Source organism: Berghia stephanieae, chromosome 8, assembly GCF_034508935.2.
Source record: "Berghia stephanieae isolate SIO BIC M18660-M18661 chromosome 8, UCSD_Bste_1.3, whole genome shotgun sequence".
NCBI classification, from domain to species: Eukaryota; Metazoa; Mollusca; class Gastropoda; order Nudibranchia; family Aeolidiidae; genus Berghia; species Berghia stephanieae.
The window spans coordinates 4,993,907-5,019,193 of record NC_088367.1 but is presented as its reverse complement, the minus strand read 5'-3'; the positions used below and the strand labels follow the sequence as shown (position 1 = coordinate 5,019,193).

At 36.2% G+C, this 25,287-nt stretch overlaps 2 protein-coding genes across 9 annotated transcripts in view; one reads left to right on the top strand and one right to left on the bottom strand.

The window, feature by feature from the left end:
- On the bottom strand, nucleotides 1-18,251 carry LOC144978060 (uncharacterized). 8 transcript variants are annotated; one of them, XM_078923569.1, is made up of 9 exons: nucleotides 18,107-18,236; nucleotides 15,818-16,014; nucleotides 14,220-15,113; nucleotides 13,543-13,602; nucleotides 12,466-12,712; nucleotides 11,398-11,540; nucleotides 10,647-10,839; nucleotides 4,341-4,451; nucleotides 1-3,200 (listed from the first exon to the last, which is right to left on the bottom strand). In XM_078923569.1, exons 2-8 carry the CDS (start codon nucleotides 15,965-15,967, stop codon nucleotides 4,390-4,392), a joined length of 1,749 nt encoding a protein of 582 aa, XP_078779695.1. In that variant the 5' UTR covers nucleotides 15,968-16,014; nucleotides 18,107-18,236; the 3' UTR covers nucleotides 1-3,200; nucleotides 4,341-4,389. The 8 variants fall into 8 exon arrangements, with proteins under 8 accessions (XP_078779695.1, XP_078779696.1, XP_078779698.1 ...); XM_078923570.1 differs by lacking the exon at nucleotides 18,107-18,236 and adding an exon at nucleotides 17,666-17,913; XM_078923565.1 differs by lacking the exon at nucleotides 18,107-18,236 and adding an exon at nucleotides 17,666-17,943 and having other exon boundaries at nucleotides 1,634-3,200; nucleotides 10,642-10,839.
- The window catches only part of LOC144978061 (secretion-regulating guanine nucleotide exchange factor-like), an 18,108-nt gene continuing 10,793 nt past the window's right edge, over nucleotides 17,973-25,287 (top strand). The window contains exons 1-5 of the mRNA XM_078923573.1: nucleotides 17,973-18,114; nucleotides 18,499-18,731; nucleotides 21,703-21,847; nucleotides 22,444-22,623; nucleotides 24,567-24,661. Coding sequence (XP_078779699.1) covers nucleotides 18,528-18,731; nucleotides 21,703-21,847; nucleotides 22,444-22,623; nucleotides 24,567-24,661 — 624 coding nt within the window. The 5' untranslated portion in view covers nucleotides 17,973-18,114; nucleotides 18,499-18,527. The remainder of the gene's footprint in view (nucleotides 18,115-18,498; nucleotides 18,732-21,702; nucleotides 21,848-22,443; nucleotides 22,624-24,566; nucleotides 24,662-25,287) is intronic.

Sequence of the window (25,287 nt, the reverse complement as noted above, 5' to 3'; positions counted from 1 at the left end):
TTTTTTTTTTTTTTACTTTGCACAGCACCATTATTTATAATTATAATTAAAACTAAGATTAGGAGATGCTAAGCCATCAACAACAACAAAAAATGGCTTTCAACACGTCACATTTCTAACAATACCAAATATCAACAAATGCTGATGTCAAGCAAAACTCCCATTCCAAATATAGCACAAGAATATTATTACCTACATCATCAGACCTGCCACAAATAACTAAGAAAAAATCAGTATATCTTTGGGAAACCCCCCCCCCCCCCCCCCCCCCCCCCCCACCGAAATTCAAGGAAACAATTCAGCAGTACCTAATTTCTATGAATTGTCACTTTAACTCTCTCGAGTTCACCCTCATTGAAAATCAAACAAATTTGTTTGATTTTCCATGCATATGAACTCGAGAGAGTTACAAAGGTTTGTAAATGATGTGATATAATTATGTTTGGCAACACATTCATTTCTTGCAAAAATAAAAACAATTTCAACTATTTTCCTCTTAAATTTTGAAGAAAAAAATAGCCAAATCTAGAGAGAAAAAATAAAATTTAATTTGGCAAATTTTGGCTTTAATAAAATCTGTAGGCAATCATTTACCGATTAAATCTGTACTAATTGCAGATCTGGATCAAGCCTGCTTTTCTGTGTTTTAAAGGGAATTTATTGTGCTTGAAACACTTTGTGATTAAAGGTGGAAACTAGTGGCAAATCCAACGACACATGACGGCCAATGCACCCCCCCCCCCTCCCCCACACAAGTTCAAAGTGGAAATTCACCCATTCTCCATTCATCAGGTCAGATCAATTCTTCTCTCATTATCACAATTTGAATATTATAACCAAAACACTTATAACTACAGCATGAACACAAACAAACCAACATTTATCAAACTCATCAGCTCAAATCAAGAGAGTTTTTGATAACCAGGTCAATGTTTATCCTGCAATAAGCACGTTCTATGACTCACATTTAAAAAGTTTTAAAACTCCATTGAACAGCATTCACCTTAAACCAAAGTAGTGCACAGGTGCTCATCCTAGGGTTGGAAATTTTCCAGGTTAAATCGAGCATGCTAGGTCAATAAATGGCTACAGCTAACCCTATACTTTCATTGGCAAATTCTACAATTTTGAAACGCAGTGGCAATTTTTAGTCCCGTCAAGACGGTTCTCGGGGCTATTTTTACATTTAAACAGCGTCGCTTGTCTATTATTTATTTTTGTTTAATCAAGAAAGACTCTACTAGAATAGAAGTCAATGGGAGAACGATTGCTCAAGGCAAGAATCAACTCAAAATGTGCTAAATTGACAGTCATTGTTTGTTATGGCCCACAAGAGGACAAGAGTGAGGATGAGAAATAAAGCTTTTATGATAAGCTAGATCAAACAGTACAAGAGACTACAAAGCATGATGTACCTATAGATAGATAGAAGTTGACATCACTCAAGTCTTTGTTATTGTTTTTTGCCACCCACGTTTATGAGTAATTCTCACTTAACTGTATTATCCAGACTATAAAAGTCCATGGTTACACATAGTTTTGTGTGTTGGTCCGCATTACTTCCGGATGACAATGTTGTAAGGTTCTTAGCCAAGCACATAATATCAATAATGCCTGGTGACCTAAACGCAAAGGTTGGACGAGAAAATGACTGTAAATAGAGTCCCAAGGACCATCTTTAGGGGACTGTAAAAATAGCCACTGCGATTTTGAAAATTGGTAATGATGATTCATCTCCTGAAAATTGGACTCAGAAAGTTCAGATATCATGAATCCTCAACGGCCATGAAATCTGCAATGTAGTAAAACTGACTTTGCCTTCAAGACAATTTCAAGACATGTTGGAAGGAATATGAAATTTTTCTTAGTAACGGTCCGATCTAGTAACACAAACACTCATCTCCAAGCATACTCCCGGAATTCACAAGGGGAATTAATCAATCTTTTGGTGGCATTTCTTTGGGAAAATTCCAAACTCGTTGTAAGATCCAGGGCGGAACCCGTAAAATAAGTTCTCCTGAATGACTGAATATTCCACACCAGGATGATGATGTAATGATTGAATATTCCACACCAGGATGATGATGTAATGACTGAATATTCCACACCAGGATGATGATGTAATGATTGAATATTCTACACCAGGATGATGATGTAATGATTGAATATTCCACACCAGGATGATGATGTAATGACTGAATATTCCACACCAGGATGATGATGTAATGACTGAATATTCCACACCAGGATGATGATGTAATGACTGAATATTCCACACCAGGATGATGATGTAATGACTGAATATTCCACACCAGGATCAGGATGATGATGTAATGACTGAATATTCCACACCAGGATGATGATGTAATGATTGAATATTCCACACCAGGATGATGATGATGTAATGATTGAATATTCCACACCAGGATCAGGATGATGATGTAATGACTGAATATTCCACACCAGGATGATGATGTAATGATTGAATATTCCACACCAGGATGATGATGATGTAATGACTGAATATTCCACACCAGGATGATGATGTAATGACTGAATATTCCACACCAGGATGATGATGATGTAATGAGTGAATATTCCACACCAGGGTCAGGATGATAATGTAATGACTGAATATTCCACAACAGAATCATGATGATGATAATGTCATGACTGAATATTCCACACCAGGATCAGGATGATGATGTAAAAGGCTAGCCATAATTGTATTTTAACAAAGGGAAGTCACAAGACAAGTCAGTTGCTAGAGCACTCGCTTCACAAATCAAGGGACCAGACCAGTACAAGTCAATATTTTTCTCTGCCCCACCCCCTGTCACCCCAGCAGTGATTAGGTACTCGTGTCTGTTGGATATGGTTATAAGTACTTTGTGACAAGACTAGTGTCCTATCAAAAGGCTAATCAGCAAATGCTATTTTTTGTCTATTTAATGCAATAGAAACTGTGAAAAACTCCAGCTACATGAGCCTTATGGCTCTAAAAGAACTGTTACTTTGTCATAAGTGTATCTATCTGTTCACATGTCTATCTACGTGTGTCATAAATGTCCGTTGAGAGAAACGTGAGAAGATCCCAAATCAACCTGTAACTGATTGTGTGGTGGGGACGGAGTGTGGTGACCAACTTGGCTATTTGGGGAGGTGCCAGATAAACAAATGTTGATGGGACTGTTGGAATCCTGTGGAATAAAAAAAGTTTTTTTAATTATTAAAATGATTAACTATTAAAATTGTACTTGGTACTGTCTCATCAAATGTTTATAAAATGGAGGTAATAAAAACGAGAGAAACTAAGTTCATCTTTGGGGTGATCTGTGTTCACACTCAATGATAGATCTGCTTGTATATTCTCAGACTTGCCAAATTAAAAACTTCAAATTTAGTAATTTTAATGTTAATTTTTAGAAATTTGACAAGGAAATTCGTAATTTCTGAAATTGTGTATGAACAACCACAATATTATTATTATTATTATTATTATTATTATTATTATTATTATTATTATTATTATTATCATCATCATCATCATCAATATAGTAGTAGTAGTAGTAGTAGTAGTAGTAGTAGTAGTAGTAGTAGTAGTAGTAGTAGTAGTAGTAGTAGTAGTAGTAGTAGTAGTAGTAGTAGTAGTAGTTGTTGTTATTCTTCTTCTTCTCGTTATCATTAAAATTATTTTTATTATCATTTAAGTATTGCTAAGAATGAAAAATTCGTAATTTTCCATAAAATTTCGTATTTGGCCATGAAATTTGTCTAAAATTCGTAACATTCGGCAAGTATGTATTCTTCATGCAACTATTTTTTTCATTTCAACTTTCAAAATCTCAAATATCCGGGACGGTCCCGAAAAGAATCAGAACCCTTGTTGGGTCAGATTTCCTTCAAGCTTTAACCCTATAGGTGTCAGGCCAAATTTCCCTCCAACCCTCCCCCCCCCCTACCCCTCCACAACCAACACACACACACACAGACACACTTTTGTCAGGTAAATAGCAGCCAACTTTTCAAAGAGCTGAAACGGGACACCCTAACACACACACTACCATCATCACCCAAAACAGAAGTATGTGACAAGGGGGATAATCCATTTGTTTTTACCAACTTTAAGTACTAACAAGGTTATACATTGTACACCAATATCAAAACTGACAAGATAGTTATATCAAACAAGTCATGCATTGAATTCGGCCCTGACAGCTAATACAAATAAAGAAGAAGACACAGAGGAAAGCATGAAGTCGACAGAGGGATAGAAAAATAATAAGAGAAGGTGGAAGAAATAGAGACTCAATTGCAGTAAACAGAACGAAGGTACTTACATCTTTGAGCATAAATTCTCCTTCAGGTTCAATCTTGACAGAGAAGAATCTACCGCCTATGCCTCGAGTTCGCTGACACGCGTGTTTGTGTCGAGACTCGTGGAGATATTTCTGTAGTAGAGGGCAGCCAGCAGGGGTTGTTGAGTTCATTTTGAAATGGGAGTGGTCAGTGTTGATTTTGTTGAGGTCGTTGTTGTTGAGGTCGTTGATGTTGATTTTGTTGAGGTCGTTGATGTTGATTTTGTTGAGGTCGTTGTTCGCAGTTTTGTATCGGGTGTTTTTATGGGATTGGGTGGACGAGAAAGTAATCTTTGATAAGGCTATAGAAATAAAAGCAGTAAGAACTGTCCTGTCTAATTAATGATTTGTGTGGTGACATGAGAAAGTTTTTTTCCGAGTTAAGATTTTTTAGATTTTAAATAAGGCCAAAATTATAAACATTTATGAACACCATATTAATTCTAATTTTTTTTTAAAAGACAAAATGGCATAATTTATGAAACATTCAGTCTCCAATGAGCATTAAAATAAATGAAATCAAAACATTTCAAGCTTTATTTTCAAGGAATGCAGCCATGAGAAAGTCTTCCAATTATGAATGAAAGCAAGTCTAGAAAATCTGGTGGATTTTTATTTTTCCTCCATTTTAAAAAAAAATTGAAATTAGCCTCTACGACATCCAATAACTTTTCTCAGGCCACCACATTTTGTACCAAGAGCTACTTCATGACTCAAAGAAAAGTGTCTTTAAATTGTCATTTTATTGCTAAAATACATTAATAATTTCAATTTAAAAACAGTTAAAACTAAAATAATCGTTTTTAAAAAATTGCAATGGAAGATCTGTTTTCGCAGACTAAATTATCAACTACAACTATATGCATTAAAATACACATTTTGTATTTGAAGAGTTTGTCATCTATTAAAGATCAAAACTAATGAACATAAAATATATAAATATAAAAAATCTATAAAATATGCATTTAAATGTTCCATTAAAAGATAATTTTTGGATTTTTAAAAAACAACATTATGCAGACTTATAATTAGTAAAATTGCATTGAGTATGTTAAAACATTCTCCATTAAAAAAAACAAAAACAAAACAAAACAAAGCTAATTAAATAAATCAAATTGCTGCTATTTGTACATAACAAAAAAAAAAAAAGATTATTTATCTGAGAGAGATTCTTTACAACAGCAATCAGCAACCCACTGAAGTCATATATAATTTTTAAATGATTGCTGTAGTCTGTCATAATAGCAAACAATGTGCTTCGTATCACCGTGAAATCAGTGTAAAACATCAAAGTATCATCATGATTATATTCTGATCAGGAATTCACCAACACACTCAAATTCAAACTCAAAGTTACTGAGATGTTAAATATCACTGGAATTTACGACAATCTTGTTCATTAAAAACAGTTGATTGCCGTTAGAATAAACCAAAAATAAAATGCATTGGTTTATGATTAATGGCTGGTTTAAGGAGACAAATAATTTATTTTAAAAAAATAATTTTAAAATGATCCAAAGGGTTGGACAATCTTTTTACAAAATGAATCACATTTCCTTTTTTGTTATGTCTTTGTATAACTGAGTCAAACATGAAAAAGATATCTTATATTGTGAGATGAAGACAAAGAGACTGCTTGAGTGTGTTCATCTCGTCTAGAATTAATATTACCGAAATGGAAATATCATTGTGTTTGTTTGTTTTGTTTTAATTTTCTATTTGATCTAAAACATTTGTGGACCAATTTGAATTTGCCTTTGATTTACATGTCTTTATCTTTCAAAAATTAAAAAAATCAGGGATGAGAATGACTGGTCACTAAAAAGGAGGAAATTTTTCAGCGCTAAGATCAAGAAGCATCCATGCAAAAATAACCTATAGATTTAAATTTCATTAAAAGTTATTGTGATGCAATCCAAAATGTGTCTCCCAGCAATTTCTAACATCACTCGGAGGAATTTCAAAAACTGAAAGTGTAATTATAACATGGTGGTTGTAGTAATCATTACTAATGGTAGTGGTAGGGATAATGATGTGGTGGTGGTTGTAGTAGTTGTGGTAAGGATGATGATGTGATGATGGTTGTAGTAGTAGTGGTAGTCGCCACATGCATCTCCCGTATTCACAGATTCATTAATGCCCACATCCCATTGTTTCAAGTTGACCAGAGATGCCAACTTAAAATTTGGCTCACATAAATTCAGAAACAATTCCGAACAATTTCAATGCTTAAACAGGAATTTCTTCAAACAAAATATAATCTATTGAGATCTATAATCATCCTAATACCCCTTGTTTCAAATCAAGTAAAGTTCCAAAACCAATTTATGACATATAAAATATTAAAATGAATGGTAGGTGTGGTGGTAATAATGATATGATGGCGGCTGTTGTAGTGGTGGCAGTAATGATAATGTATGTGGTTGTGGTGGTTGCAGAAGTGGTGGGGGTGATATTGTTGTGTTGGAGGAGGCTGTAGCAGTGGTGGTAAGGATGTGGTAGTGATTGTTGTTTTAATGGTGATAGTGTTGTGATGATGTCGTAGTGGTGGTGGCAATGATGGTGATGATGATGATGTGGTGGAGGTGGTTGTAGTAATGGTGGTGCTTCATGAAATGATGGTGTGGCGATGGTGGTAGTTGTAGTAGTAGTGGCAGTGATGATGATGATGATGATGATGATGATAGTGGTAGTGGTGCTGGTGGTGATAAGGTGTGTACTTGAAGGTGAAAAGAGAGAATGATGGCTGATGTGAAAAGGATATGATCCACTTTATAGATTTATGTTTGTCTGACAGAAGGAAAGATAGTGTGTGTTTGTGTGTGTGTTTTGTTTGTTTGTTTTTAAGGGTTTTATGGCGCTTGTAACATATTTAGGTTATATCAGCGCCAGTAAAAAGGATGAAAATGGGATAGTAAAAAGTTCTAGAATGACAATTAAAGCACCCAACAAAAGGTAAGACATAGGGGAATGGAACAAAAAGGGATCAGATGTAGATTCCAAGAGCATACCACCAATGTACTTAGTTTGCGATCACCTATGTCTCATTGGGGCACAAAGAGGAATACACTCAAATGCTTACATTATACATTCAAAATAACAACTATAATAATACATAACAGAGAGATGATTTACAAGGGAAAAAATATCATCTCCCAAAACAATAACTGTGCATTTGACTGTTTCCCTTCCAGTTAGGACTCTGGCCAGGGCCAGGACAAAACCAAGTAATCTCACTCCAAGACAAAGACAGAAAGCATGTTGGAAAATAGATATAAGGGGATAGAAGACATAGTATGTACCCCCTTGCCCACTATGGGAGGTCAGGTGTGTGTGTGTGTATGAGAGAGAGAGAGAGAGAGAGAGAGAGAGAGAGAGAGAGAGAGAGAGAGAGAGAGAGAGAGAGAGAGAGAGAGAGAGAGAGAGAGAGAGAGAGAGATTTGTTTGTTTGTTTTTAAGTGTTTTACGGCGCTTGCAGAGAGAGAGAGAGAGAGAGAGAGAGAGAGAGAGAGAGAGAGAGAGAGAGAGAGAGAGAGAGACTGCTCAAAGTGAATATAGTGATAGGTACAGAGAGATTAAAGTGAAAAACTAACCGAGGTTAAAGTATTGAGTGAACTTTATTGTTAGGTGTGTATGTGCTTTATTTGTTAATCGTAAATATTAAGTTAACGTATGTTTCATGTTGGCAATTGCCAGGAAATTAACATTTTTATTGAATCCTGTGTGTGTGTGTGTGTGTGTGTGTGTGTGTGTGTGTGTGTGTGTGTGTGTGTCATTGTTAAGTACATGAAGATGAAAAGTGAAAACTTATTGAGGCTAAAGAACTGGGTGCACTTTACTGATTTGTGTGTGTGTGTGTGTGTGTGTGTGTGTGTGTGTGTATCATTGTTAAGTACATGAAGATGAAAAGTGAAAACTTATCGAGGCGAAAGAACTGGGTGCACTTTACTGATTTGTGTGTGCGTGTGTGCGAGAGAGAGAGAGGGAGAGGGAGAGAGAGAGAGAGAGAGAGAGAGAGAGAGAGAGAGAGAGAGAGAGAGAGAGAGAGAGAGAGAGAGAGAGAGAGAGAGAGAGAGAGAGAGCTCAAAGTGAATGTAGTGATGAGTACAGAAAGATGAAAGTGAAAAATTAACGAGACTTAAGAACTGAGTGAATTTTATTGATTTGTGTGTGCACGTGTATATGTTTGTAGGTCATTCAGCGGCACTTAAACTTAAAATATATATGGGGCTGTAAAAAAAATATAGATTTAAGTAAGATCAAAAGCACCGGAGAAAAAGTGACTGGTTCAAATAGGGCTCACAAACCGACTCCAAGATCAAACTACATAATGTAGTAGCAGTAAGAAAAGATGGCGATAGGGATTATGATGTGGTGGTGGTTGTAGTAGGGTTGTGATAAGGATGATGATATGGTGGTTGTAGCTGTAGAGGTGTTGGGAATGATGGTGTGGTGGTGGTTGTAATAGTTGTGGTAGGGATGATGTGGGGTGGTTGTAGTAGTGATAGTTGGGATGATGTGGTGGTGGAGGATGTAGTTGTATTGGTAGTAGGAATGATGATGTGGTGGTGGTTGTTGTAGTAGTGGTTGTAGGGATGATGATGTGGTGGTGGTTGTAGTAGTAATGGTGATAGGAATGATGATGTGATGGTTGTTGTAGTACAGGTGTTGGTTGTAAAAGTAGTGGTGATAGGAATGTTGATGTAGTGGTTGTGGTGAGTCTTTTTAAGATTACGGTTTACTTGTCATCATCATCCCAAAGAAACTGATGAAAACAAATTTTGTAATTAGTTTTTCAAAACGACTTAGTATTGAATTATTTTTGTCCCCATACACACATTTGTGTATTTTATATTTTTTCTTCTTTTCTATTGGTCACAGGGACTATAATCAAAACTCAACGCTTTGAAAGCACATCTACCCAATCTCTATGGCAACCTTTTTGTTATCAAGACAAAAACAGAAGCGTGCAAAGTTACAACCAGTAATCATAACATCTACTGGACCAACCCCAACAGTTTTAACGTGTTAAAGCTTTAATAATTCAGTGCTGATGGTGACAAAAAGTGAAAAAGTAGGAAAATATTTAACGATTGCCTTTAAGCCCCATTTTTACTGCAATAAACCCCACTTTTAGAGCAATTGAGATGATAGACTCTCATTGATACTCTAACTAACTTCTGGAGAGTGGGAAACTGCACCTGTGTGTTCCACCACACATCACCTCTCTAATTGCTAGCACATTGTTTCAAGAAAATTTAATTTTTAAAAGGAGGAAATTCCTCCTCTGGACTCCAAAATCGCGGATTTCCGCGGATCCGAGGAAAACCATCAGCACTGATAATTAGTATGTATGTGAGACTTACAGTAGGAGTGATTAGAGTTAGGATGTTAGCCTAAGACAACTGATAAAAACAACATGCAAACAAGTCAAAAAAATTTTTAACAAATAAAAATAAAAACTAGAGCACCCATTTGAATTATAAAATAACAAGTAAATAAATAAAAATAAAAACTAGAGCACCCATTTGAATTAAAACAAGTTTGTCGTAAGAAAAAATAAAATGGTTACAAAGAGGGAGAGAGAGGCATCCATTCAGTGGTAATTCTCATGTAATCACCTACACAACAAATTGATTCTCATTCAATAAATTTTTTGATTTAATTGAAAAAAAAAACAAACCCCAAACCTTACCCTTTTAAAAGCCACCCAGCATGCATTTCCATGACCCACTTTCACACTAACAACGAGACAACAGCTATACAAGGGCAGACATGCCAAATTGAAAACTTCAAATTTAGTAATTTTTATGTCAATTTTTAGTAATTTGACAAGGAAATTCGTAATTTCTGAAATTGTGTATGAACAACCACAAGCAGTAGTAGTAGTAGTAATAGTAGTAGTAGTAGTAGTAGTAGTACTAGTAGTAGTAGTAGTAGCAGTAGTAGTAGTAGTGTAGTAGTAGTAGTGTAGTAGTAGTAGTAGTAGTAGTAGTAGTAGTCGTAGTAGTAGTAGTAGTAGTAGTCGTAGTAGTAGTTGTTCTTCTTCTTCTTATCATTATTATTATTTTTATTATTAAGTATTACTAAGAATTAAAAATTCGTAATTTTCAATAAAATTTAGTATTTGGCCATGAAATTTGTCTAAAATTCGTAAAAATACGAAAAATTCGTAAGATTTGGCATGTATGCAACGAGACAACAGCTATACAAGGGCACGACGACAACCATCACAACATCCATTAAGAGAAGTGTTAAAGCAGTGATCCAAGTCACTACTGACCTTACGTTTCCTAATGACTTTTCCACAGCTTTCCAACTTGGCCCTTGCTTGCCGTCGCTTCAGAATGCGATGATACTGCTTGGCATTGACGTACAGCGGTCGTCCGTCTGATTCTTCGGGGTCTTCGTGAGCGATCTGAATGCGTCCCACGGGTGCTGAGTTCGTCGTGGTAGTGTTTGTAGATCCAGGGACGGGAGACTGAGAGAGAAGGGAGAGAAGCAAAAATCAAAACGGCTTTATATACATTAAGATTACATTTCTGAGACGATGCTAGCCGAGGAGGAAGGAATGGGGTGAAGGGGGGAAATGTCTATTAATTCGTAAAGCAGGGGTTAAGGTTCAATCCTATGATTGCCATGGTGCTTGAGGGGCAATGTGGCAAGGGGGGTAATCCTTTTGTTTTTACCAACTTTCAGTCCTAACAAGGTTATATATTGTACATCAATATCAAAAGTGACAAGCTAGTTATATCAATCATTCACCTCAGTCCCGTTGACTTCATTATAGCTGAGGTACACTGTATGTCTTAAGGGTCTAGAGAAATGGCTAAAATAAGTCAGGCATCAGATAAATGCAGCAACTGAAAATGAGCAATAGGGGCTAAATTTCTTGCTCAAAGAAAAAAAAATAGCATGTTATGTAACCTCTACTACTCACTTATATTATTAATCAAAATTTATTTTAATCGTTGGTGAAACTTAATATCAATTAATCAACTTTCATGTAGAAAGTTTTCACTGTATTATCAAAACTTACTGGAGCAGCATCCCCATTGACTAGATTATTGGAATGAGATTCGTTGTGGAGATTGTCTTGACTGTGGACGTCCCCCCCATTGGTGGAGCCCAAGTCCTGATGGTTGGCAATAGCTGTGCTGTCCAACGACTGGTTTTGGGAAACTTGAAATGAGACAAAATATAATACAGTTTTATCAAAGGGAAATTATTGAGAGAAAAAAACAAAAAAACAAAAAAAAAAACAATTAAGTTTTGTTAAAAGTCAGCTTTTTTAAAAGCACGATGTCCACTGCATGTGCTCAAAGCACTTTACAAGGTGTCCCAAATCCAAAAGCAAAATTTAACATGTGGGATAAGACAGGATGCCTACATAGTGCTGTTTCATTTTTTTTTCCGTACACATAAAACACTATTATCGGTCAGGTACTCATTTTAGACCTGAGTATGATGAGAAAATGTCAGTGAAGGGCCTTTTCCAAGGACTCAAAATGCATCTCCCACAGCAGGACTTACACTCAGGACCTAACACCATTCTTAGACTACAAAGCTTCACATATGTTACAGTGAATGACATATTCAGTCGGATGGTGAAAAGATTTGAACTGAGATATTGCCAAGTTTAGTTAGAAGGTCAATTTTTATCAAAAAAGAGTTCTTGTCTTGAAAGATTAAACCAACCCTTTTCGTACATCTTCGGGAAATATCAAAGCTTAATTACACTTCTAAATATTTTTTATAGCTAGTCAAGTTGAAAAAGTATGAAATTTGAGAAAAGTAGCTGGATACCTTTCCCATACATCTGACCATAACTTCATGAAAAATCACCCCATTTACTTCAAATAAAGATTACAATGCTCTGGTGAGCATAATCTTTCAGAAAATGCAAAAAAATGCAAATCCAAAATTTTCACCTTCCGATGGATTATGCCATGCACATATTATAGTTCTGGACTCCAGACATAAAAGAGACAATTAAGTTGAAAGAGTTTTTATATAAATTATGTTCACCAGACTAACCACTTCATTGTTAGATAAAATTAAGATCTAATTTTCAGGTTTATTATCATATAAATGATTAACTTCAAACCTGTTGTCCCTGACTGCTGGTACTGTAATGCTGAACTTGTATTGATATTGCTACTTGCGCTGCTGCCAACGATATTGCTATTGCTGTTGTCAACAGAGTTGCCGACGACACTGGTAGGCTGCCAGACAAGACCACTCTCCGTCTGCACAAACTGACCCACCATCTGATTTTGTTGTTGTTGTTGCTGTTGTTGTTGTTGTTGCTGCTGCTGCTGTTGTTGACTCTGAGCCTGGGCTTGGAGCATCATCTGTTTAAAAAGAAATGTATTCATTACTTAATAAAAAAAAAAAAAGATCTAGCTTCAGACAAAAGTCTAAATTTTCTTTTTTTAAAGTAAGAATAGAGGAAGCGGAGATGTCAATTCTTTTTTTAAAAAAGAACATTGATAAACAAGAGCATAAAAACATTTGGCATTGTAAGCAAAAGATACATAGGATGATAGTGGAAATTAAAAAATGGCCTCCTAGCCCCACAAGGAAAAGAAGGAGGGAGAGAGGGGGGAAGGGTCCAGCTTTGATTATAATCTGCCTGAGACTAAGACCAATATATAAAAAAAAATACCTCTCAACTTTATTATGCCATGTTTTTTTTAACACTTTAAGATTATGTGGTCATTGGGATATTATAATGTCAAAGAAAACAAATATCATTGTTCAGTCGAGAAACATATTTTCCAGTGAAAAGAAATATTCATGCCAAAACTTTAAGGAAAAGTTTGAGTTTTGCTTATAATTATAACCAAAACTCAAAATTTATCTTAAAGTATTGGTATAAAATATTTCCTTTCACTGGAAAATATGTTTCTCGACTGAACAATGATATTTGTTTTCTTTGACATTATAATTATAAGATACCAAAGACCACATAAACGTGTATAAATACAATTTTGAAATCCAGACACTCAAACAAGAGAGTAAATTTTATAAAGAAAAGATTGAACCACAGCGTATCAAATTTTATGAAGAATTAAAGATAGAAGAAAGACGTTACAGGACAATTCATGATCCCAAATTAATCTGAAAACTAGTACTAGTATAAATACCTGGGCAAAAAATATTGTATTAAAAAAAAGTATACCTGCTGTTGTAAGGGGTTGATGAGATTATTTAATTGATCTCCACCCAACATCAGGGGCACCTGTAAAGGTAACCATAAATTAATTCAATAAAAAAAAAATAATTAAAAAAAATAAAATAAAAAGAGCTTTTTAAATACTGTTTTCCCATATCCAATAAATAATCAATGTCCCAAGGCAACACTTATGATGGCCATGAGGCACTGGTACAGTTTTCTTTGACAGAGACCACTCTGTTATTGGCCAGGTATGCATTTTATGCATTTTTTTTTATGTGAAAGGGGAAAAGAAGTGACACTCACGCACAGCGCCAACACATCGTACCAATCCAAGCAATGAAACAAGTGATGTGACATTTATCCTTATACTTATAATATCAGCGATAATAAGAGCCCTATAACGAACTTATTGGTAAAAATGTGCTCTTTATAAGTTAAGAGTGTATAACCAGGGGACATGATGGCATTTTGATGATACATATAAATCTGCTCTGTATTAAGTTTGTTTTTTGTTGTTGTTGTAATTAGAGGGATGTTTTATATTATAAATTGTTGAACAGATGAAAACGATTTCACGAATAAGACATAATATCAGTGACAGTGGCACTGTGGGCAACAGTTAAATAATGTCTATCACATTTATTTTCTACTGGTATGAAAATCACAACAAATGAACTCACCACTTGCTGTAAAATTTGCCCATTGGGCCCTTGGACATTGACCACCTGGCATGGCTGACCTTGGAGGTATGCAATCTGGACAGGTTGTCCAGGGATCTGAATGGCGGATTGAATTTGCTGCTGCTGTTGATGATGCTGTGTCTGTTGATTTTGTTGCTGCTGGAGTTGTTGTAATGCTGCAACTTGTCCCAGCTGGCTTTGAAGTTGCTGAAAAGCATGAGCTCCTCCTCCTACAGCGCCTTGTAATTGAATTTGCTGCCCGTTTGGTAATTGTATTGTTTGATGCTGAGGTTGTTGCCCTTGAAGTTGTATAGTCTGGCCGTTAGCAGTCTGAATTTGCAGTCCTTGAGAAGCTGCAGCAGCTGCTGCTGCAGCCACTGCTGCTTGTGCTTGTTGAAGCTGTTGACCTTGTTGTTGCTGTCCTTGAAACTGCTGGATCTGTTGTTGTTGTTGTTGACCAGCAGCGTTTTGTAGCTGAATAGTTTGGTTGCCTTGATGGCCTTGGAACTGAATGGTTTGACCACTCGGAGTCTGAATTTGAATGGGCTGACCATTTTGGCCTTGAAGTTGTATCGGTTGACCATTCTGACCCTGCAACTGAATGGTCTGCCCATTTTGGTTCTGGAGTTGAATTGTTTGTCCGTTTTGACCTTGTATTTGGACAGGTTGAGCCGAAGCAGCTGCTGCTGCAGCCGCCACGGCGGCATTTTGTTGATTTTGAAGCTGGAGAGCTTGCTGTAAAGGTAACTGTATAGCCTGGCCTTGCTGACCAGGGAGTTGGATGGCAGCTTGACCTTGACCTAATTGAATCTGCTGGCCTTGGCCTAATTGCTGAAGTAATTGATTTTGGTTGAGGACAAACTGGCCTTGACCAATCTGAAGAATGGGAAGCTGCTGAAAACAAAAGCATGTAGAGAGGGATTAAAAAGTGAATCTTACATATTAAAATGTTCACAGCATCCAATATTACGACAAAGATACAATTAAAATGAACTGTGTTAAACTGCTAAAGTACAATAAGAAATTAATGACAGGATTTTAAAATTATTTTCCACATGATTTAAATTTTACGCGATTTTGTAAACCAGTTAGTCCAAACTTAACAATAGTATCTTCAACTGAAGCCTAAATTCCATCACATTTGTTTCTCTTTTGAAAATGGCTGTCATAAAGTGGCAAATAATGACAGAAATCATAATTTGGAAGAAAACCAGTCTTACAGCTCATAATCAATATTTTTCAATATTAATCAACCTACATAGCTCATCTTTATTTTCAAAATTAAAGGAAATGGAGAAAAAAATTCCAAAATAAAATCCCACTATCTTTGTCTTTACTCTCTCGAGTTCATATGCATGGAAAATCGAACAAATTTGTTCTGTCAGGCCTGTCATTTCCTTAACAACGATTGGATTTTACTTACTGAGGCCAGTCTTGACTACCCCGCCCATGAATATTTGGCCGTTGTCGGTTTTTGTCGGGTTGAACCTTAAAGAGTTAAAGTAAAATTTACCGTAAATGAAAAATCAATACACCCAATTCATCCTCACGTCCTCTATAAATTTAAGGGTAGGATAATGAACGGCAAACTATCCTACCTGCCCTGGCAGTTGTATTTGTCCTTGACCTTGTAACTGTTGTATTGGCAACTGGAAATGCTGTAGCGAATTCTGGGTCTGCATGTAATGACCCATGCCGGCTTGATTTGGGTCAAAATTCATCACTGCTGGCGTTTGCTGTACTTCCATCAAATTTTACCATCTGAGTAGAGTCTTCTGGGTTTGACATTGACATTCTGAAAAAAATCATTTAAAAAGTTCATTAATTGATATAAAAATCAAATTGGAATTACAATGAGAAAACAGTGAAAACATCCAATTTATGACAGCACAAAACACAACGTCTGCCTGTTAGGTGTGTTACACTATGTATGTGTAAAAATCCAAAGAAATATAGATCAAAATACGAATAAAAATATTATAACACAGAAGAACATAGAGAGCGACACAAAACATGTCGGCCTGTTAGGCGGGCTACGTAAGTCTGAGTGTAATGAGTAATAGTAATAGTATTAAATTAAAGAAATGATGTCATTGAATTCGTTAACATTGTGTCACTGTAAAATATAGAAAATAAAGGTTATTGAAGAAGATCACCCAATGTTGATATGTAAAAATAATCCAAATAGACAAAGAGTTTAAGTAAACGCAATCTCCACATCTCTAAAATATACATTCTTACTTATCTGGGGATAATCCTCAGATCCGAATAATGTAAAGGAGCAAAAATTGTAAAATTCTTTCGACAACTCAATATTCACTTTGACCGTTACCAGTTTAGTCTAATGTACACTCCTTGTGTTATATTATAACTATAACGTATAACTTATACGTTTTATATAATATGTCTGACTTTTCAACAATACTTCTTACAGACTGTTCGGAAACAAACCAATTCTCAAACTGTTTTTTACCTGGATGGAGCGTCCAGTCAGACTAATTGTCTTCAAATTTGAATTTCAGTGAATTGCACAAGATAAAATCATTGATAATTCCTGCAAAAAGATATTTCATAACTAGAGATAAAAAGGATTGACTTTGACTATCAAATGAAAAAAAGACGGTTGGTGGAGCTGCAGCCTGAACCAAAGGTTTCCATTAATTAGACTTTAGACATGAAAAATATCTACAAATGATATATGAAATCAAAACTAAAAGGTTGATTCTTACTCTGCTTAACAAGGTAATCTGAATTTTCCTGGCATTTATTTTATTTAAATCATTATCAATGCTAACAGTATAGGCCCCCCCCCCCCCCCTCTCTCTCTCTCTCTCTCTCTCCCCTGACTGTCTATGATTTCTATATTTTGTCTGTTTTTGTGGGTAAAAACACCATTCAGACTCGGGCAGGGCATGATATGGGTGGTAATAGAGTAAGAGTAAGAGTCATAGTAAATATCTATCTAGAAGTAGAAGTAATATCATCACCCCCAAGGCGCCATACAAATACAAATACAAAGGCAGCATCCCCAAGTTTCGATGACCACCGTCCATCACCAAGACACGGGGAACTGATCAATCAAATCATCTATCTAGTCTAGCAGTTCAGTTTCAAAACTCAATGAATCATTCGCTGAATGGGAGTAATTTTACCAATTGATTATTTTATTAAAAGAGTTTTTGATTATTAAGTTGTCAATGCAGTATCCCGTTTCATTGCGGCACGGTAGCTAGGGCTAGAGTTCGTCAATGCCTGCCTGTCTTTTCTGCAGATTGTTTATTCAAAAATTAAATAACACGTTCGCAAGCGATCAATAATTGATATCTACGCTATTTACATCAGTACTTGATGAACTTGATGTAAATGTGAATCGTAGTTAAAATTATGACTAAAATGTGTCTAAATTGCCTTTGATATGCTATTTATTTGCCTCAACATTGACTCACCGTTGAGTAGAAATCTTCTTTGTATAGGCGAGTGCAAGAAAGCGTCATTTTTCACAGTTCGCGTTTTCAAATTTTGTGAAATAAAATCGGAAAGTCACATTGAATGTTAACTTTGGTAAATTTGTAAATAGTAATTACACGTGTATTGACTTATAAATAGTTTATTTCGCGTTAATGATCCTACTGGTTATGAAGAACAATCAGAAACGAGAGAATGGACAGGGAGGTGCCTTTGAAAAGGTAAGGATGGCCCAGAATTTCATGGCCTTCCCCGAGTCGAATCTGCATAAATTACTGCGCAGCCTTCATCCAACCAGCAAACAAAGAATCTCTTGCACAGGACCATGGCAGACTTGTGGCTGGCATTTGAAATCAGGGGAAGACTGTCTATTGTATTGAAATCATCTTTCTAAGAAACTGCTAACAATTTATTTAACTTACCCCCAGAAGTAAGTAATCCATGTATAATTAATTTATCACAACAAATGTTTAAAAAGCTTGAAATAACGCTGGATAGCCGTTTCAACTTTGGAAATGATTGGCTACGTTTTGTGTGAGGCGACGGCGAATCACGGAATGCTAGGCTAGCACTCGGCAGCCAAGTCGAACCTGCCTTGCTATTGGTTGGTGTGTCGTGGTGGTCACTGACCGGCGTCTCGGCCAAAGATTTTTTGTTGTTTTGTTTTTTAATTTCCCCATTTTAAATAATTCCTAGTTTCATTCCAAAATTTGATATTCTCGTTTGTGAATGACCAATTTAACTTCTTAACATTAATTTTGCATTTGTTTACGCTTAATTTCATTCATGTTTTTAATTTTCTTTATCGTCGCAGGTGTTACCAATTGATGGAACAGCCAATCGATGCAGGCTTTGGACTTGTGTGGTGAACAAGCAAAGGATTCCAACAACGTTCCTACCGTCGACATAACACGAGAAGAGAAAGGAGCACAGAACACGCTGTGCAATGAGGTTATAAATATGGAGGATCCGGCGACGGGTTGTAGCACCAACCGAGGGCAGAGGGAAGCGACCAGGATCGATATGAGGACAACGCTTTGTTCGTGGGTAAGAAAAGAACGAGAGAAAACGACTGAGGAGCGGTTTGGCTTGCGTGGGAAACACAGATCCTATGAGTTGTGGTGGGAAACGAGTGATTAAAACGAAGAGTGGATGAATGAACTGAGCAGCGCGGGCTTTGGTGTGTATGTTTCGTGCCGTGATTCACCGCCGTGTTTTATGGGTTTATATTTTTCTTGCGATGAAGTTCCCGCAAAAACACCGAGAGCGTCTCTCTCCTCCCTCCCCCCCCCCTCTCTCTCTCTCTCTCTCTCTCTCTTAATACAGTCTTCTAAATTATCATATTATATTAATTTTTGCATTTTTTTCCTCAGTATGTATCAGAAGTATTCATGTTATTATTATTTCAAAACGGTGGTGAACTGAAACTGCGTGTCGTTCATATTGATTTTCTGCTCGTTTACTTATACTTTTGGAAATGCTTTTTACTCTCAAAATCAAAGGAACTCAATTTTACTTTGCCAATTGTGCATTTTTCGAAGGACAAGCTTTCCAAACAAACAAAAAAAAAAAACCTACAGTGATGCTCATGGTAGCTGTAATCAGGATCAACACCTGGATACAATTGACATACAGTCAAAACCAGTTAAACTAAAATTCAAAAGCCAGTCCCGTTTAAAAACTGAGGAAAATCAACAGAAGCTGCTTATTCATGAGTGCTACAGTTGATTATTATAACTGAGTATAACTCCTTATTTCACGAGTTGAAATAAAATAAACGAGACTATGATTAAGAGTGTGTTTGGAAATCGCTTCCCGACCGCGTCACCTTTTTGTTTAACACTATTGAATTTGAATGACTGTTAGACGGACTAAGGCTTAGTCTGAACAAGCCACTGCCAATTCTTTCTTTCTTTTATTTTGTATATAATGGAATAATAATGATTAATTCACACACAAGATGGCACACTAGACCACGAATGGATGAAGAGACGACATGCTAAGTCTGTGGTAGAAGAAAAGGCTCACATGCACTCTTTATGTCCTTTAAATTTGAAGTCACGAGTTTTTGACAACTTTGACTTGTTGGGGGTTTATCGTGAGTGAAATTCGAAGTAATCAGTTTTCGGACCAAAAAATAAGTATTTTAAAAAAAACGATTTTACTTTGCCAAATGTTCATTTTTGAAGGACGGGTAGGGTTTTAGGACTATGTGGTTGTTATTATTTATTTTATCTATTGTTTGTTTTGTTCTGTTTGTATATTATGTTTTTGTTGGGGGTTGTTTTGTTTTTGTTTTGTTTGTTTATTATTGTTTTTCGGGGAGTTTTTGTTTCTTTGTTTTTGTTGGGTTTTTTTAGCTACACAGGGATCTGTTGATCATTATAGCAGTTCGATGCAATCGACGTACAGTAAAATCCAGTTAAACCAAAATTCCTGGGACTCCGATATCCATTACGAATTAGATCTACTTTGGTTTAAGCATAGAGACTGATTAATGGACGAAAAATGAACGGATGCCACCAAAGCTGATATATAACAACTTATTGATATTTTATACACAAAATGGGCTACGAGCGGATGGTTCAAATTGATTTAAAAGGCACGCTCTCTCCGTTGCAGGAGAAAAGGCTCACATACGCTCTTCATGCATTTAATATTTATTTACATTCTTAATTCTTTTTCTTCTTCATTAATAATCTAAATTTATGGTAAAACCCGGTTAAACAGAAAACGTCTAAACCGAAAAGAAATTAAAATGATATCATTTTTTCCCCTCTTTGCTTTTGTTAAACAACTTTTAATGAACCGAAATCCACTATTGATGAACAGAAAAAGAAAATACCGAATAACCAATGGAAAAAAATACATATCTGAACAAAATGCCCGTTATGACGTCTGCACCTACAACCATTACGCTGTTTGTGTGAACACAGCCCTCCCCTCCCCCCCCCACCCCCCTCCAATCCCTCATACACACACAAACACAATACACTAATTCAATCAGAAAGTTACAAAGTTGGAGAATCGTATCCTTTGCATTGTGTGCGACAGTGGGGTGAATAATAATAGAGAAAATAATGGCCCTTGAAAATCCTTATAAAACCATTTGAGGTATGCCTAAACCGAAATACAACCAAAATAGAATACCAAGTTATTGATTATCGATCTAGCCGATTTTTACTGTATAAGCAATGAAGTTACAGGTTTGAGACGTTATAACAAGTTGTGGGCATGGGGGGGGGGGGGGGGGGGGGGGGGGGGGGGGGGGGGGGTGGTCGTCTTGATATTCGAATTATAAGTTTTCTGACCTAAATGAAAAATTATTTTTTTAAATGTCAGAGTACGGCTGCATGCATCGTTACTTGAATGCAGAAATGAATATTGCGCTATAGATAAAATGAAGATGAGGTTACTCAGGTCTTTGTTATTGCTTTTTTTATTTATTTTTTTTTTGCCATCCACGTTTATGAGTCATTCTTTCTAAAATGTATTAACCAGACTATAAACGATCAAGATTACGCATAGTTTTGTGTGTTGGTCTGTTATATTTCTGGATGGCAATGTTGTGAGTTTCTATTCTCACGGTTTTGTTCCTCTTATTCTTTTTTTTTTTTTAGTGATTCTGCTGGTAAGCATCTTGATACAGGGGCCTGGTCTTTGCGTCGTTAACCAAGCGGAACCGACCTCCGTTTGTTGTGTGGCATTGATCAGGTCATCTCGTCCTAGCTCACCTTGCGGCGCTGCGCTGCGGCTGACTCGAAAAATTATTCAAATCTGTCCGGTTATTGACCCCAGAGAAATATTACCTCTTTGGGATGAATACAGAGAACATTTTTATAATTTTTTTTTCTTTTCTTTTATCTCTCAAGCTGAGCTGCGTCTGACGCCTAAATTATTCAAGTCTGTCCTGTGTATAGACCCTAGAGAAAAATTACCTCTTTGGGACGAATGCAGGGAACGTTTTATATTTTAATTGTTTCTTTTATTTTTTTTTCCCCTCTGGCTATTTCTGTAGGGAGCCAATGGTCAAGGACAGTTAGGTCTGGGTCACACAGATGACCAGTTACTCCCAGCCTCCGTCAACCATCTGCCCAGAGATGTTGAGCACACGGGCGTATCCTGTATTGGAGGTGGCGGCGCCTTCTCGTTTATAGTCACAGGTTTGCTCCTTTAGCTTTGCCAACCCAAACTGTAGGTGTGTATGTCATTTTTACTTGTCAAAATAGTATGGTCCAATGTAGTGGAATCTAATTTTCTCTTGGTGTTTTCGTTATCTGTCACCGTCAGAAGTAAGAAATTAATGATGATGATGGTGATGGTGAGAATGATGATGATGATGATGATGATATTGATATGATATATTGATAAATAAAAAAAAGCAATATTGTTTCATTCTCCTGAGATATAACTTGAATAGACGCCTAAGACCACTCATAGTCATAGTCAGAGTAAATAAGTAAATCGATATTTCTTCTTCTTCTTCTTCTTCTTCTTCTTCTTCTTCTTCTTCTTCTTCTTCTTCTTCTTCTTCTTCTTCTTCTTCTTCTTCTTCTTCTTCTTCTTCTTCTTCTTCTTCTTCTTCCTCTTTGTCTTTTCTTTTCTGTTTAATAAAAAATCATTTTTGACAAATGATCATACCATAATCGTCGTCATCATCATTATCATCATCATCATCATCATCATCATCATCATCATCATCATCATCATCATCATCATCACCACCACCACCTCCAATCCCTTGCATTGTCCCATTCAGGAGATGGTCATTTATTGACATGTGGCAATAACGACAGAGGCCAACTAGGACTCTGTGATTCATCAAAAGAACCAGGAGAGAACCTCGCAAAGACATATGTGTTCAGCCCATGTACTTCCTTGCTCAAGGTTAAAATCGCAAAAGCTGCCTCTGGTTGGGACTTCATGGTAGCTTTGTCTGGTAATAGACACATAAGATAAGATAAGATAAGATAAGATATGATATACACCCAAAAAAATGGAAATTCGTTTACAGACGTGGCATGCATGAAAATGTATAAACACAAAGTTGAGAATCTATGGTGACAATGTATACATATATTATCTATGCTAATGCACAAAAATGTAAAAATATACAACCAAGAACCAATAGCAACACTTTATATATTAATTTGATATATTGAGATAGGCCACACCTATAACCACGCCTCTCGGACAGTTGTCATAATGTAAACAATGGTAGTGATTGGTTAACAAATAACATAGGAAGCTACACAGGTTTTACTGTTGATGGTAAACGTCTAAGTAAAATACCCGCTGTTCTACCACTTTATCAATAGAACCAGCACAGATAACTACATATATTAAATGTAAACTTAAACGTTTATAGTTTGATCGAGAAAATCGTGTGATAACTAGTCACCCATTCGGTGGTATAAAAACAACAACAATGATCAGAGAGAGAGGTCGATTTCATTCACATTATTGTTTATAAACAACCAAGTATGTTTGTCCGAGCACGTGTGAAGGTGTGTCACAAATTCCATGTTTTGATTGGTCAAAAATCTACTGGTTAATTCATATTTTGACAAATTTCAAAAGCCCTGATTTCTCACTCAGTACTCCTAGTCAAACGAGGTCCCCATAGATCAGTTGGTAAAGCTCTTGCTTCATAAGCAAATAGACTATGTGGCCTTGTGATATGGCACTCGCCTTTGGTCTGGAAGGTCCCGGGTTCGAGTCCCGCTCTGAGTGGTACATCGCCACACAATGTGTTCTTTATCCAAAGGCGACATTCAATGTAGTATGAGACATGATAGGCACTATTACATTTTTTTCTGACAGAGAAAAGTCTGTTAACAACCAGGTACTTGTTTTACACTTGAGAGAATGTGAGTTAAAAGCATTTTCCAAGGACTCAACTAAGTACCTGGTTGTTAACAGACTTTTCTCTGTCAGAAAAAAATGTAATAGTGCCTATCACTATCATGTCTCATACTACATTGAATGTCGCTTTTGGATAAAGAACCCATTGTGTGGCGATGTGGTATATTGGTATGACACTCGCTTTCGGATCAGAAGGTCCTGAGTTCAAGCATCACTCGGCGCATAGTTGAGTCCTTAGAAAAGGCTCTTTACTCACATTCTCTCACCATACTTAGGTGTAAAATGGTCAACACCGTTGTCTCTGTCGAAAAAATGGTGTTATCGCTTAACAGGTGTCATGTTTGCTCTACATGTTACGTATTGCTGTTGGTCAGGGACCCTTTGTAAGGCACTTTGTTTAGTGGATATTGCGCTATATAAAAGCTCAATTAAAATATTTTTTAAAAAGCGCTTGTTAGCACGCTTTGTTGATATTGCACTATACAAATGCTCATGTCCCTAATGCTTTTTTGCATCATATCTCTTCCTTCATGTTAAGTGTTGCTTATTAGCTTGGGACCCCTTGTAGAGCACTTTGAGTAGGTTTAGTTGACATTGCGCTATATAAATGCTCAAATTATTGGTTGTGGCTCTCATAAGACAAGTGGAATCTCATTCCATGAATAATGTTTCAAATTAAAGTAAAAAGTAGTCCTTCAGAGCCATTTGGCCCATAGAGCCGGAGTTTATCCTGGTTTGTATAGCGTGAAATGGACAATAGAAATTGCTTGCTATCCTTTGGATAGGATAATAGTCTATCTCAAAGTACTTTCCACCAAATCTAACAGACTCAGCTACCCATTCACTGCTGGGTGGACAGGGGGGTCAGATAAAATCTCGACTGCACCCGGGATCGATCTCAGTCCTTTTGCGTGTGAAGCGAGTGCTCTACCAACTGAGCTATCAGGACCCCCAATGTTTCAATGTATCTATCTTCAAATTCTCCTACTATTCACACCCTGCTCTACCCTTTGCCAGAGAGTGGAAATGTCTATTCCTGGGGTTCAAATTCTTTTGGCCAGTTGGGGAGACAGTTGGATCAGTCTGGGAAGATCAAGATGTCATCCACACCGGTAATTAAGAAAAAAAAAATTGAATTGTTTCTACTACATCACATTTCATTATTAAATAAATAGATAAATAAACCAGTAACTCAATACATAATAAAGAGATAAATGAATAAATAAATAGATATTTCTTTTGGTATTAATGTTAATAGTTAATGAATCTTTAGAGTGCTTGACTATTTAACCCTCTCATTACCAACAATTTTCTCATTCTGATTTCTCTTGTACATCACAAAATATAAAGAAATGCTTTGATTACAGCAATAAATACTTAACATTGTGTTGTAGAGCTCATTTTGCTGAACAACATTCTGTATAGAATGTACTTGTTACTTTTTTGTTTAAGTAAGAAAAGTCTAATTTCGGGGGAAATCTAAAAATGGCTGGTAAGGAGAGGGTTAGGGATCTTAAATTATTACTGTAAAGAGGTGACAATACTGTGAAAGATAAATAAATAAATTAGTAGATAAAAAAATAAATAGATAAATTCAGCCACTCATTTAATTCATTTAAAGGACAAATAACCTATTTTTTCACTCATTATCGAATTCCCCTTTAAGTTTTACATCATTATCATCTTCATATTTGTCATCATCATCATCATCATCATCATCATCATCATCATCATCATC